At 29.7% G+C, this 15,339-nt stretch overlaps 1 protein-coding gene across 1 annotated transcript; it reads right to left on the minus strand.

The window, feature by feature from the left end:
- Nucleotides 1–1,750: 1,750 nt before the first annotated feature.
- Nucleotides 1,751–12,876, minus strand: LOC114755602 (probable disease resistance protein At4g27220). The gene is made up of 6 exons (XM_028944483.1): nucleotides 12,588–12,876; nucleotides 10,214–12,495; nucleotides 5,285–5,941; nucleotides 3,667–3,780; nucleotides 2,220–2,853; nucleotides 1,751–1,758 (listed from the first exon to the last, which is right to left on the minus strand). Exons 1-6 carry the CDS (start codon nucleotides 12,874–12,876, stop codon nucleotides 1,751–1,753), a joined length of 3,984 nt encoding a protein of 1,327 aa, XP_028800316.1.
- Nucleotides 12,877–15,339: the final 2,463 nt, after the last annotated feature.

Below are 15,339 nucleotides of genomic sequence, written 5' to 3' on the forward strand. Positions count from 1 at the left end.
CCATGTCATGTGTGGAATTGATAATTTGTTATGGCAGGGTAATTGAATGCTCCTTTGGGGCTGTAGTTGTGTTTCTTAGTTTATGTTGAACTATAAACGCTATATTCCCTAACTGCATGCTGATGGGGCAAGTCATTGAAAGAATCCAGCGGGAATTTAAAAGACTTGATGATTCACATGCTGATTGCCATCTTTCTTTCTGCTTAATGTTACATTTCAACCTCAATGAAGTCAAAATTATTAGCCTGAATGAGTTGCTCATTACTTTGCTAATATCTTCAAACTTTAGATATTCCCAATCACATATAATTTGTGTTAGAAACAAGCTTGCAGTTGTTATATATATATTGAATTTCTAAATTATGAATGATATTTTTATTTTTCAATTAAACACAAGGAAGCTTTGTCATTCTTTTTATAGTTATCACTTATCACTATTCCTTGTTGTTGAAATGTCCAAATATATATAATAATTTAGTTGTAATGGAACTGATTTATGTCTTCCCTAACCATATTTTTTAAAATTAAGTTGCATGAATGAAAATTATGACAATTAGAGTTACTATCAAATAAACGGTGGAGCTCACAACTTGAGTTGATACCTTTGAAATTTCTTAAAACAAAAGATAATACTTTTCAATACAAACTACTATCTCCGGTCCTAATTATAAAACCCAGTTGACTTATTTGAAGAGATTAAGGAAGTAAGTTAAGTTAGTTATTTGTAATAAATAAGTGTTGTCATTTTTAAAATATCCTTGTTAATTAAATATATTGGCTAGAACTATTATTATTAGAAAGACTATCTTGGAAAAAAATACATAAATATGAGAAAAAATTAGATTGGGGTCTTATAATCAGGACCAAACAAAAAGTCAAATGGGGTCTTATATTAAGGATCGGAGGTAGTATCATATAAAGTTAAATATATAAATATTAAAATTACATATCAGTTATATACTATATAACTGGATAACTTATTTGTTTTTCAATTTTTATCTCTGATAAAAAATATTTTAAATTTATCTGATTTTATTAATATTGAATTTTTATTCATAAAATTTACATAAATTTTATGATCCCTTTAATGACATGACATTTTTCTCTTAAAAATCGTTTTAATTTTTAAACAAAATTTAGCCAACTCTTGAAAAAATTACAATTATTTGCGGTCGTTAAATTGATGTATTGGATTTTAAAGTTTCATTTAAAATGCTTTATAAATATTAGCATGACTTTATCCTTCTAAAAGATGAAACAAGGGTGGAGAGGTCATGTGCAGAACCTTCAAAATAGATTCGTCTACAATTTAAAAATATATTTTCCTTTTCTTTTTATTTGAGAAACCTTTTTTGGGATGATTTTTTTCCATAGAAAAGAATATAGAATTGTGATTGTATTTTTTTTAAATAATAACAATTATATTGCAAGATTGAAATAAAGAATAAGATAAGAAATCATTGATTAATACAATATTTGAAACAAAATAATTAGCACACACAAGCGCCACACAATTATTGTATTTTGTGTACAATATTGAATATAATTACATAACTTCAAAGTAGAGTTATATCTAAATTTTCGTGCATTTTCAACATAATACAAATCCAACACATTTTTACAAACACACAACACAGTAAAACACAAATGCAAATGAAGAGACAAATTAGAAGATCCAAAGCTAACATCACCCCTTCATTATCTAACTTTCTAATTTGATCTCCACAGCTGACCAAAAAAAAAAACCTTATTAGCAGCCTAATCAAAATGGAACATAGAGAAAATAAAAACCAATAAACTTATTTATTCTACACAATTATCGAAATTGTCCTTGGACAATGTGTATTAAACTACAGATAATTATGTTTACAATGATGAGAAATAATGTGTTACAAATGTGAAAATGTTGAAAATTATTTACTTTCCAGTTCTATAAAATTATTCAACTTCTAATATTATCATAACATGTCACTTATTTAATATATTATTATGATTTTGATATGACAACCATTATATAAACACGGAAAAAAAAAAATCTTAGGAGTGATTGCAATTTCTTATTAAAAAAAATTGAGGGATGTGTGTGTGGGCGTTAAGATAGAATTTTTTTCTCGTGATAAAAGACTTTTTTTCAATATAACGATAGAAATTGTAATGCACAAAATTATTTTATTGATTAAATATGATAATAGTTTGAAAGAAAGAGTGTAGCCACGAACCTGATGACGAGGGCTTGTCTTCTAATGGGATTTTTGAGATTTTTGATATGTTTGGACAATCTTCTATTGTTATAGTACCAAAAAGGAGGTTGAATTCATAACCTTCATAAATCTCTCTCAACTTTGGCAAATTACTGAGCTTCAAATAATTCAGTTCAGGAAACAGCCTTTGATGATTATGAGCAGCTACTTCACCTTCGTAAGCTTCAACAACTCCCTCCAGTTGACAGCAATCCCATATATGTAATTTCTTCAATGAAGGACAATGAGATGCCAGAGAATATGAGAACACCCTTCTCACTTTGTGGCAATCAATTATTTCAATGATTTCAAGTTTGGGGAAGCAAACAGTGGAAGTAGTAGACAGATTCTTAAGTGACTCTTCACAAAATATTCCCTCCCATTCATCGCATCGTCTTACATCAAGTTTCCTCAGCTCTGGAAGGCTTGTAACAATAGCAAGAGTGAATATATTTCTTAATCTTGGGCATTCCCACAGTGTAATATCTTCAAGTCTATGGAAGCTCAAAATTTGTGTGGGGCCTTTCCAAATATGTTCTAATTCCGGTAGATCAGCTAAGAATATCGACCACAATTCTGACTTTACCACTCTCGCTGTGTCATTCTCATGTTGCTGTGAAGTAAATATATTCAATGATTAGATGAAAATTCAACATATGGACTATACACACATACGTGAACCGCATAAAGTTAATGGCACTGTAACATTAGAAATTAAACCCCATTCATTTCACATATTTATAAAACTACAATAAGATAAGCTCAGTAAGATGAATTTTATTAAGTTACACTTTTCTTATACATATTATTGATGGTCCAATGTGAAATATATATAGACACACACACACGTACACAATGTATGATGTATAAATATGCATCGACGTTGATTTATTTCAAATCAAATAGTCTTGGACAAGTCATACTTTCCATGATAAAGAACCGCTCACAAAAACAAAAAATGATTCCACAACCAAGCATTAATGGGAACATTGCTAATACTTCAAGTAATTTCCAGCTTGATTTCATGACGAGAAGACTACTTCATAGAAGCAAAATATTAAATAAAATTTGAAATGATTATTGCTTTTCATTAGAATATAGTCTTGCTACTCGTATATATCGTTTCATAGTAAACACAAATTTTCAAATAAATTTAAAAAGTAAACAAGAGGAAAGGAAAATAGGTCCTGCAAAAAGAATTTTCTCACGTCCAAAGAAAATGAGAAAATATTTCCACTGATTCATTCTTAACAAAAACAACCATGAACAAGTACTTTCTCTAATAACAAAGAAGTTATTTCTCCGACGAAGCTATAAAACGAAAAATATAAAGTGTTATGTTTGATAAATAATTTAAAAGACATTTATCAATTTTATCCATAAAAAATCACAAATAAAAAAAGAAATAGTGAGAGAAAACACTCACGTGAGGGAAGATCTCTCTCAATTTCGGCAGTGCCACCAACCGTAAGTACTTCAGTTTGAGATATGCTTCTTCAGCAAGCGTCTCAAGTTCAGAACAATTTCGGATCAAAGGTTGCTGAGAGATTAAAGCATGCTAGTTAGTTTCGTACAAAAGCTGAAAGGAAAGCATACAAATTTTAATAGCAATAAAAGATGGCCACTGACAAAGACCTTTTTAGCGTCCACAGAAAATTTAACAAATATTGTGTATACATACATAATTTGTAGATATTATATCAGCTCCAACTTATTCTAAATGAAATACAATTCCATATAATTATTTGCTTGACGAAATAAAAAATAAAAATCAGAAAGTGTTGTTTGGAAAAACAAAATTAATTATTTGACAAAAAAATTAAAATGAACTAAAGAGATGAAAATTTTTATCAAATTCATATGTGGAAAGATAAATTAAAAAATGCAGCTCGTAAATAATATTTTGTAGTACTGAAAAAAGAAAAAGAAAATTTGAGCAGTTTAATCTTTAGTATTACAATGTAAATGCTAAATAGAAATTCTATGAAAAAAGAGGTAGGTGAGCGAAAGAAAAATTTTATCAAAATGTTTGAAATCTCCAGTGAGAACTTCTATAGACACTAATTTATATTATGCTGGCCATTATAAGTATTTTCCGAATTGATCATTTAATGGCAAAATAAAAAGAATGTACTTTTAAAATTGTGTTAACATGATCTCAATACGCGTTTTACCAAACTCAATCAATTTTCATAGTAACATGGAAAATGTGTGACTAGCAAATGTTGTATATACTTTTTACTACATGATTATGTTAATTCTCTATTATAACAACTATATCACATTTAATAAATAATATATATATCTTTTTTAACAAGAAGTACACATATTAAATATTTTTGACCGACAAGAATTATTTGAACAAAAATACTAATGTTAACTTAATTTTTAGCATAAAAAGAAAGAGCCACCAAAAAATATTTTCTCACATCAAAAAGAAAAGAAAAGCATGGCGAAAAAATTTGAAAGGGAAAAATATTTCTCTTAAAGTATGTGTAGTTTTTATATAATGCATCAACACTAATTTATTTTTGAATAAAAATAACTTTGAATAAGCACTTCCCACAATAAATGCCTAATAGCAAAAGCAATATGAAAAAGTCATTTACTTGACCAAAATGCAGAATACGAAATGTAAAATGTTACTGCATCTGACAAATAAAAGTTGTTATTTAAAAAAAAATTTATTATTATGAAAATAAGGAAAGCTTAGAAAATAGTTTTATCGTGCAGCCTGAATATATAGCCAAGAAAATTTAATAATAAAAAGAGGTTTATACAGGTATCATAAAGTGAAGTCAAAAATAAAAGAATCACTGTAGAAGTTATGTTTAATGATTATACAAATATATATATTATACGATTGCAAACAAAAAATTTTCAAATAAAAGGGAGATGTAAATTGAACATGGCTACTTTAGCAAATGCGTCAACATATATATATATGGATTATTATTATTTCTAATATGCAATGATTCAAGAGAGACATTGCGGATTTGCTGGTAAAAAAAAAAAAACAGAGAGACATTGCGGATGAGACTTACCTGTGGATGATCTTGCATATCATGAAGTAGTGGATCCCCATGTGCAGCTTCTTCACCAATAAGCCCCTCAAATTCAGAGCAACTGTGTATGCGTACATACCCTATTGAAGGACAATGAGATGCCAGAGAATAAGATAACAACCATCTCACCTTGTGGCAACCCCATATGTCAATCTGCTTAAGTTTGGGGAAGCAAATATTAGAAGAAGAGAGGTTTTTGAGTGATTCTTCACAAAATATTCCCTCCCATTCCTTGCAATAATATACTTCAAGTGTTCTCAACTCTGGAAGGCTTGCAACAATAGCTAGAGTGAAGATACTTTTTAATTTTGGGCAGTCCCGCAAGGAAACATCTTCAAGTCTATGGAGGCTCACAATTTGGGTGGGGCCCTTCCAAATATATTCCAATTCTGGTAGACCATCTAATTTTAATTCACTCAACTCTGAATCCAACTTTAGAGGTTCTTGGGCTTTAATAGATTCTTCATCATCTTCTACTCTTCCTCCGACTTGGATTTCCAATATACCTTTCTTTTTTCCACTTCTTTCAATTTTTAGACTTTTCAACCTGAGAAAAAGGATCAAGGATTGCTGATTTTGCAACTGATTGAATCTTTTTGCTGTAACGCCCACATAAGCACTGTCAGTTTCCTTTCCCTGTAAATGTATTAAAATTAAAATTATGAAATGGACTGATTATAACAACTTGCGTTTTACTCTAACTAGATTGGGGATTAAACCCAGCAAGTTTCTTATATAATATATTAATTATTGCCAACTATTGTTAGTAAATAATCCTTTCTAACAAGTAGGCAAATTTATATAGTAACAATCAGGACTTTTTTTATTACCAACACTTGAAATGAAAATATAAAATTTTTAACAGCAACAAAAGAGGAACGGTAAGAGAGATCTTTTTAAACATCAAAAGAAAATTTAAGAAAAACGTTTATCTTAAAATGTGGTGTCCTAAATAATTATTTTATTGACAAAATATAAAACCTAAATATAAAACCTTTTAGACGTCAAAAGAAAATTTAAGAAAAATATTTCTATTTCTTTTCTTCTTTTGCCAGCAAAGCAAAACACTTCTCTTAAAATATACCCATTCAGTCCTAAATATAAAACCTATTTTATAATGTAATTTATACTACAAAATAGATCTTATACTTAAGACCAGAAAAGTAGTATGTAATTCATAGATATTGTATCAACTTCAACATATTTTAAATAAACCAATCCTAAATAATTAATTCATTGACGAAAATACAAAACAAAAAAAATATAAAGTATTGTTCGGGAAAATGAGATTAATTGTTTGACCCAAAAAATAAAATGAACAAAAGAGATTTAAGTTTTTATCAAATTATGCGTGGAAAGAAATAGCAAATGCAGTTTGTAAATAATATCTTGTAATACTATAAAAAAAATTAGTAATTAAATCTACAAAATTACTCTTTTGGTCCCATAGTTTTAACTCAATATAAAACTTGGACCCTAGACTTTTATTCATTATTCCTACTCAGTCTTTAATCATCCCTTTAATCTTTAGTATGTATCATAAATGCTAAATGCAAAGGTTTTCTTTTTTTGGACCATGAAATGCAAAGATTTAGAACTTCACGATAAGCACATTGTTATATAATTAAAAATCCTTAAATAAAAAATGAAATGACACTATTTTATAATATATTAGCCTATCCAATTCCTTTCCACAAATAATATATAGATGGTGATAGAAATTGTAATTTACAGAAATTATTTTTTTTTTAATAACAAACAACACCTTGATCATGATTCTGAAATTAAAATAAATTGCTTTCACGCATTTTTTTAAATCGTGATGCCATATATAATCTCAAAACATGTGTTTTTAAATTGGAATATACTTGTTGCTACATGATTATATTCAACCTCTATATGACATTTAATTAATGACATGTATAAATAGACATATTATATATTTTCTCACATCCATGGAAAAGCATGGCAGAAAAATCCAAACGATTAAAAAAAGATATCATTTATGTTAAAGTATGTGTAATTCATGGATAATACAACAACTCAAATTTATTATAAATACGTGATGCCAAAAACAATATATAATACATTTCCTTGACGAAAGTACAAAATAAAAAAAATATATAAAGTGTTGCTTTTGGCAAAGTAAAAGTAGTAAGTTGAAAATAAGAATTAATAAGAAAAATACAAAGCTTGAAAAGCAATAGTATTTTATCTTGAAAATAACGAAAACCCAAAAAATAGTTTTATCGTGTAGCCTCAATGTAGAGCTCAGAAAATTTCATAATAAGAAGAGAGGCTTATATAGTTACAATGAACTCAAGTCAAGAATAAAATGACTATCATCTCTTACTAAGAATATTCTTTTTTAATAATTATATAAATACATATTATAAAAAAGGGCCACAATAAAAAGGTATTTTGTTCACATCCAAAGAAAAGATTGGTGAAAAGAATTCAAAGGAAAAACTATTTCTCTAAAAGTATGTATAATTTTTAGATATTGCATCAACACTAATATATTTGTAAATAAAATAATTAAACTTTGAACAAGCGCTTCCCACAATAAATACCTAACGGCAAAAACAATATGAAAAGGTCATTCCAAATAAAAAAAGAAAAAGAAAAAGTCATTTCGTAGACCAAAATACAAAATAAGAAATATAAAATGTTGCAACTGAGAAATAGAAGTCATTATTTGACAAAATAAATTAATAAGCAAACGCAAACCCTTAAAAAGCAGTAATATTTTATTATCATGAAAATAAGGAAAATTCAATATTTTCATCGTGGAGCATAGATAAAGAGCTAAGAAAATTTAATAATAATAAGATATTAATATAGTTAAAACTACTCCTTCGGTTCTAATGGGCCTTATATTTAGAACTTGATGAATATTTTTTCTTTTACAACAAACAACGCCTTCAACTTCATTCTAAAATTGAACTAAATTGACTTCACGTATTTTTAATTTACAAAAACTATATTTTACAACTTGTGATTGGATTCATTCATCATGATTACGTCAATACTTATACCTAGAAATGTGTAAGTAACAAATACAAAGAAATAAGGTACAAATTTGTCCTTGAAGTATATGGTTAGGAGGTATGGGTATTGAAAGTTTTTTAAGTCTCAATATCACCCTCAAAATTACAAAAACGTAACAATGTTGGCCTAACCATTATTCCAGTTAATTTTGACAGTTAGTTTGACCAGATTGCTTATGTGGCATGCCATGTCATCAGTCTTTCCTCTCTTCCACTTCACCCTCCATCTCATCATCCTGTTTTTTTTTTTTTGAGTGAAAACATCTCATCATCTTCATCATCTATATTGGCACCATTATCATCTCCCTCTCCCCCCCCCCCACCCACAACATGCTCGTCAGATCTATTTGAGACCCTGAGTACTCTCCTCCTTTGCTACTCGAAACAACTCCCACCGCCTCAAGTATCACAACCCCAATTCCAAACCTCCCCTTATCAAAACGCAAGCTTATCCCATGATGTGGAAGAGAGGAAGAGAGGGACGATGAGTTGTCATACCATATGGCACCCCACATAAGCAATCTGGTCAAATTAACTGTCAAAATTAATTGGGATAACATTCAGGGTAATATTCTTATGTTTTTGTTTGGGGTGAGATTGAGATTTCAGAAGCTTCTGGACACCAATGGCTTCTAGCCATATACCGATCAAATTTGCACTTTATCCCTATCACACACACACACACACACACACACACACACACACACACACATATGTTCGCTACTTGATTATATTCAACATGTTTTATGATAACTATATGACATTTAATGAACGATAGATAAGTAGACATATTGTATATTTCATGATCAACACAACTTATTTGGCCAAAAATTGAAATGTAAACCTACAATTTTTTCAAGACAAAAAGAGGCACAGTTAAAAAGTTTTTCCCCCCCCAACATCCATTGAAAAGCATGGCAGAAAAATACAAAGGAAAAAACATTTCAGTTACCTGATGACGAAAACAATATCAAAAAGTCATTTCCTTGACCAAGATACAAAATATAAAAAAAAAAATAAAGTGTCGGATTTGGCAAGGTAAAAGTAATAATTTTTTTTAAAAAATTAATTAGAAAAATACAAAGCTTGAAAAGCAATAATATTTTATTATCTTAAAGATAAAGAAAACTCAAAAAAGTAGTTTTTATCTATAGCAGCTCAAAAAATTTCATAATAAGAATTTTACACAGTTACAGTGAACTCGAGTCAAAAATAAAATGACTATGCCTCTTATTAAGAACGCAGTTTTTAACAATTATATAAATACATTATACGATTGTAAACAAGGCTATTTTTAAATTACAAAAAAAAAAAATAGAGGCCAAGTAAACAAAAAGAAAGATAATATTACTATTGTTTGTTATTGAGAATTTTTTTATACTTGTTTATATTATTCGGTAATAAGCACAATTTTTTCAAATTAAAAGAAAATGTAAAAATGGCCACCTTCAATTTTTTTTTAAATAAATAGTATGGTAGAGTGAACTAAAAGTAAAAAGAATTGTCACAAAAAAAAAGTAAAAAGAATCACCTAAAAATGTGTGAAATTATTAGCAGTTGAATGAATTCTGGTTTTTTTCCCCAGCCTGTATGTACTTTTCACAATATATGGATGGAGTTAGAAATTGTATAGCACGTTTCCTTGACAAAGAAGCAAAAATAACGAGGGAGATAAAACAGAGGCATTGATTTGAACGTAAGTTGAGAAAAGGATATCAAATTCATCTATCAAAAGAAAACCAACAAATGCAGTTTAAAAATTAAATGAAAAGATAAACTTTTTTCAGCAAATGCACGAACACGGATTATTATTTCTAATATGCAATGATTCAAGAAGGATTTCGTGAATAATACTTACATGTGGATGAGAGTATTGCATGTCATGAAGTAATGGATCCCCAAGTGCAGCTTCTTCATCAATGAGCCTCTCAAGCTCAAAGCAATTGGCTATAATTATCTCCTCCAAGGACGGACAATGAGAAGCCAAAGAATAAGAGAATAACCATTTCACTTTGCCGCAACCCTCAATCACAAGTCTCCTCAGCTTTGGCAAGCTCGTAACCATGGCATGGGGGAAGATGCAAGTTCTCAATTCAGGACAACTTTGTATCGACAGCTCTTGTAACATGGGGAGAGAGTAGCTGATAGATGAAGCTTCAAACAACTGTTCAAGACTATTCATTTTAAACAATCGTAAAGTTATCAAGTCTGAGAAGATTTGTTGTGGTTGAAGAGTGTCCATATCAGAGTTCTCCATGATGAATCTTTTCTCCTGACAGAATGATACCACGAGTTGCTTTATCCTAAAATTTATATCTTTATGATTCCATGAACAATTATCTAACCAAAGGTGGTTTGCCCGAAAAATGAGATCCTTCATTGACGAAGTCAAAGCAAAGATTCTGAAGCCTTGTATGCATAAAGCTCTTAATGCTTCATCACAACTATCTAAATATTCTTGGAAAGAGTTACCCATATATTCATCAATCATTCTGCACGTGGAATCATAGATGACATACCTCTTCAACCTTGAAAGAGAGAAATTCTCAGGGATGACAGATGTCTTCTCCCGGAAGTATAATTCTTCAAGCTGCTCACATCTTCTAATTACTTCTAAAGGGCTTTTCTCAATTTCACAACCAAATATATCCAAAAGTTTCAGCATTTTCATGTCTGCAATTTCAGCAGGTAATTCATTAAATAGAGAACCATGCAAATCAAGAATCTCCAATCCTTTGAGTTCACACAAGAAAGAGATGTCACCCAATTGTTTCCCTCTAAGACACAAGGTTTGAAGATTCGTTAACAATACAATTGATTGTGGGACAGAGCAAAAAGTTTGCTGCTGAAATCTCCATTGAAAGCCATGTGTTATGAGTGCCAACACTTTAAGTGTTTCTATTGCTCCAATATCTTCAATGAACCCATCAGGCTGAAGTAGCAAAATCTCCAGTGATGGACAATGCAATTTATTAAAGATCTTGAAATTCTTATCCAAATTCCACAATGAGAGTGCCTTCGCATCATTCAATTTGTGGCCGTTGCTTACCAGCATGCTCGAAATTGAATGGCTATCTACCAAAACTTCTTGATGTTGCTTCTTCGTGATCCATAAGGCTACATCTCGAACAACATCATGCAATTTTACACGTTCCTGCTTATTGGTATTCATTAACAAACAAGAATCTAACAATTTCTCAATAGCTGCAAAAATCTCATTCCTTGCTTCCCCTATTGTATGAATATCGTCACCAAGCTTTAGAGTCCCGTTGCCAAAACGAATTAAATCCTCTATATGGATTTCATGATCCTCAGGAAACATAGAACACAATATGAAGAGCGACTTGGCTAGTGCACTCGGCAAATTATCATAACTTAATTCAACACATGCATAAGGGGTCTTCAAATCATCTTCAATATCCAATGGTAGGGGACGTTGTAGCCTCCTTAGTGTTGACTTCCACGCTTGAATACTCTTTCCTTTTAATGTGCTTCCGACTGTCACTATTGCAATAGGCAAACCTTTACACTCATCAACAATTTGCCTTCCAATGCTATCAAACTCATTCATTGACACATTGGCTGTTTTAACGCACATCTTGAACAATGCCCATGACTCTTCCTCTGTTAAGAGAGGCAATTTAATAATACTTTCACAATCCATAGAAACACATACATCATGGAGGCGAGTGGTCAACAATACACAACAACCTTCATTTAATGGAATTCCAACATCTTCAAGCCTTAGTTTGCTCCACACATCATCCAGGATTATAAGAATCTTCTTATTTTTCAATCCTTCTGATAGCCTTTGTGCTTTAGTAAGTTGAGTTGGCTCTTGAAGTTGTAAGCCTATTTGCCCTGCTATTTCCTGCTGAATGTTCAAAACATTTGGGGGTTTTGAAACGACTGCCATGATGACCTTGTCAAAATGCTTTAGCTCATCTACTTTCTTGCCTACTTCCTTCGCCAAAGTCGTCTTGCCTGATCCTGCCATACCATATAATCCCACCATCTTGTTCGTGCCATCTTTAATTGCCTCCAAAAGATGATTACAAGTTGATTTCCTTGAGTTGAAATCCAAAACTCTTTGGAAGAGAAGTAGGTAATTCCAGGAAGTTGGATCACCTGGGAAAATGGCTGAAAGTCAGAATTTTGTTTGAGGTCCATCATCTGTTTAGCCTTATTTTTTATTTGTTTGGATAATGAGTATCTAACAGACACATTGAAACAATTGTTTCGTCCTCGATCAAGCTCTTGTTGCAGCTTTTGTACCTCTCCTAGGATAGCATTCACATCATCCAACCACTTCTTCACGGATGGCATTATTTCTTCAGTTTTTCGTTCTGCTTCTTCCGTACGCTTTCTCACATCTTCTAGTTTCACCTCTAGCTCTTGTTTTGCTTTCTTGAAGTCTTCATTAAGCTGCTTAAAGCAGAAAAAATACGCAGCTCCATGTGAAATCGGAGCCACTAAGTATTCTGCAACCTTTGACACGATTGAGATCACAATCTCTGCCATTTACTGCAATCATAATTCATGTAGTAAGCAATCATCCCTAACACAAGTCAATGGACTAAGCATGTAACGTACAACCAAGCTCAATTTTGATCTGTTCTTTATGGCATGACTAATTAGTAATATATTCATATAACCAAACTTAAAATATATATATATATATATATGTATAAAATGCTTGGACACCACACTTATTAAATCATAATATAAAGCTCGACTATTTCAATAACAACGTCATTTCTTGTGATCTTTTGTAAATGTAAGCACTGGAATACAATGCACTACATTTCGTTTTAATAGGAAAACTAAAGCTTAAATAATCATATCAATAAATTTTATTTATTTAAATTAACAAGTTGTAAAATTTTTAAATAGAACAATATTAAAAAGAGTCTAATAAGAAGCCGAGGATCGACTTGAGTTTATAATGAAATTATTTATTATTTTAGAATATGAATTTCGAGTTCAAATGATAGTCAAATATAATACATGAGGCAATATCCAAGAACATTAGTCTTATGAGATATGTCATCTCCCCTCTTATGAAAACTGACAAATCTTTTACGAGGAAGCAAGTTATATATAGCATTATTTATGACCCGCAAAAGACATCTGAAGTGACAAAGACACATAATAGACACATGCATCTAAAGCATAGCATAAAGTATCTGGAACCATGCCTTTGGATACACCCAAAAGAAAAAAAGTTAAAAAGGTAAAAAAAGTATACTTGAGTTCTTTAGCAATGTACGAATTTCGTTTTCTGATTAAGTTACCCGTTACTATAATCATGGCAAGTAAAAAGAAAAAAATAAAAAAAGTAAAGGAGTTCTTCTAGATGAGTTAGTGACTCTTAAATCAAATTAAGAGATGCCTAAATACACAAAAATAGCAAATAACAGTTCGCCGAAATTAGTACAAACATATATATATATATATAAATTTTCAACGAGTTTAAAATATGGAAATTCATTATTGTATAATTATTGAAGAACCAAAAGAAGGGGAAAAAAGCTCATATGCACTCACAAAATGGTATTTATCGAAACAGTTTTCAGGTTGATGATAGTATTCCTGATTCCTGTTTTCTTTCTGATGAAAATATTCAACATTTCGATAAGTACTATGATCCATCAACTGCGTATTATCTTATTACTATGAACTTCATTTCAGAATTCAAATACCAATATATCAAACAATTACTTGCAAAGGACGGTCCAAATTAAATATTATTGTACTTTTATATTAATCTAATTCACAAACTCTGTTTTGTTATATATTTCCAAATCTTATTTAGGAATTTGGTTATAGTTATTAAGCTTAAAATATTGTCCCGTATTAACAATGATACTAATGTGTTTGGAAGGGAGGAAACTTGGATATTTAACCCTGTCTTGTATACTTAAACTACTTGCTTCCAATAAATTAGAATAATTGAATTTAAAATTTTTTTAAATGTAAAAGTATTAATAACAAAATGGGTGAATCATAGATTAAAAAAAACACAAATATCCATTTTTGATTGAAAATAAGTATTGCAAGTATACAAAGTTAATACCAAAATCTTTTCTTGTGGAATTCAGACGGAGGGGGAAAAAACTCATATTTTTATTTTTAGTCAATCTTCCCAAAAACTTCACAATACGTCATATAAAATTTAGTCCATAATCATCACAAAATTCAAATTATTCATTTTTCATCATAATAAAAAGAATACTCACAAATGTTTTAATCATAGACTCCAAAGACAAATAAAAAAAATAGATCACGTCAACATTTAATAACGCCATATTTTAAATTTATTTGTCCTCATATTTCCAAATTAAACATTTTTTTTTGTAATGAATGATATTTATGTAACAGACAGAGAATTCTCACTCTTATCATGTGAGAGAGAAAATGCAATACTGCTCTTATTATGAATATAAAATCACTAAAATATTCTGACTATCTTTTTATTCTGTCTTAATTACACGGATCTCTCTATTTTGATAACATATATTTTAATCCAAACCATTAATACTATTAAAGAATATTCTAAAAAGATTCTTTGAGTATACTTTTAATTAAAAATCATATTAGAAAAAACCTGTCCCCACTGTACCCTTGTTCTATTAAATCTCTAGTTTATCTTTTGATATTGATGTTTATTAATGATCTATTTAATATTTTTACTAAATTTACTAAATTAAGATATAACTTTATAGTTTAATTAAAAATACATATATACAATTGCAAAGCATTTTCAGCTAATATATATTTAAGAAATTGCATCATAAGCCAGTTTTATCTGATAGACGAGATTAAACATTTAAATTTATTGTAATCTAAAAATTGTATTTAAAATTAATTAAATTTATAATATGGTAATTGATTTAATAGTATAACGCAAAATATTAAAGTATGTATTAAAATTATTTTTTTAATTTCAAATAGAGATATATCATATGTGATTAAATGATAATT

The sequence above is a fragment of the Neltuma alba genome, unplaced genomic scaffold (assembly GCF_004799145.2).
Source record: "Neltuma alba isolate B1F8T4 unplaced genomic scaffold, ASM479914v2 tig00010294_pilon, whole genome shotgun sequence".
NCBI classification, from domain to species: Eukaryota; Viridiplantae; Streptophyta; class Magnoliopsida; order Fabales; family Fabaceae; genus Neltuma; species Neltuma alba.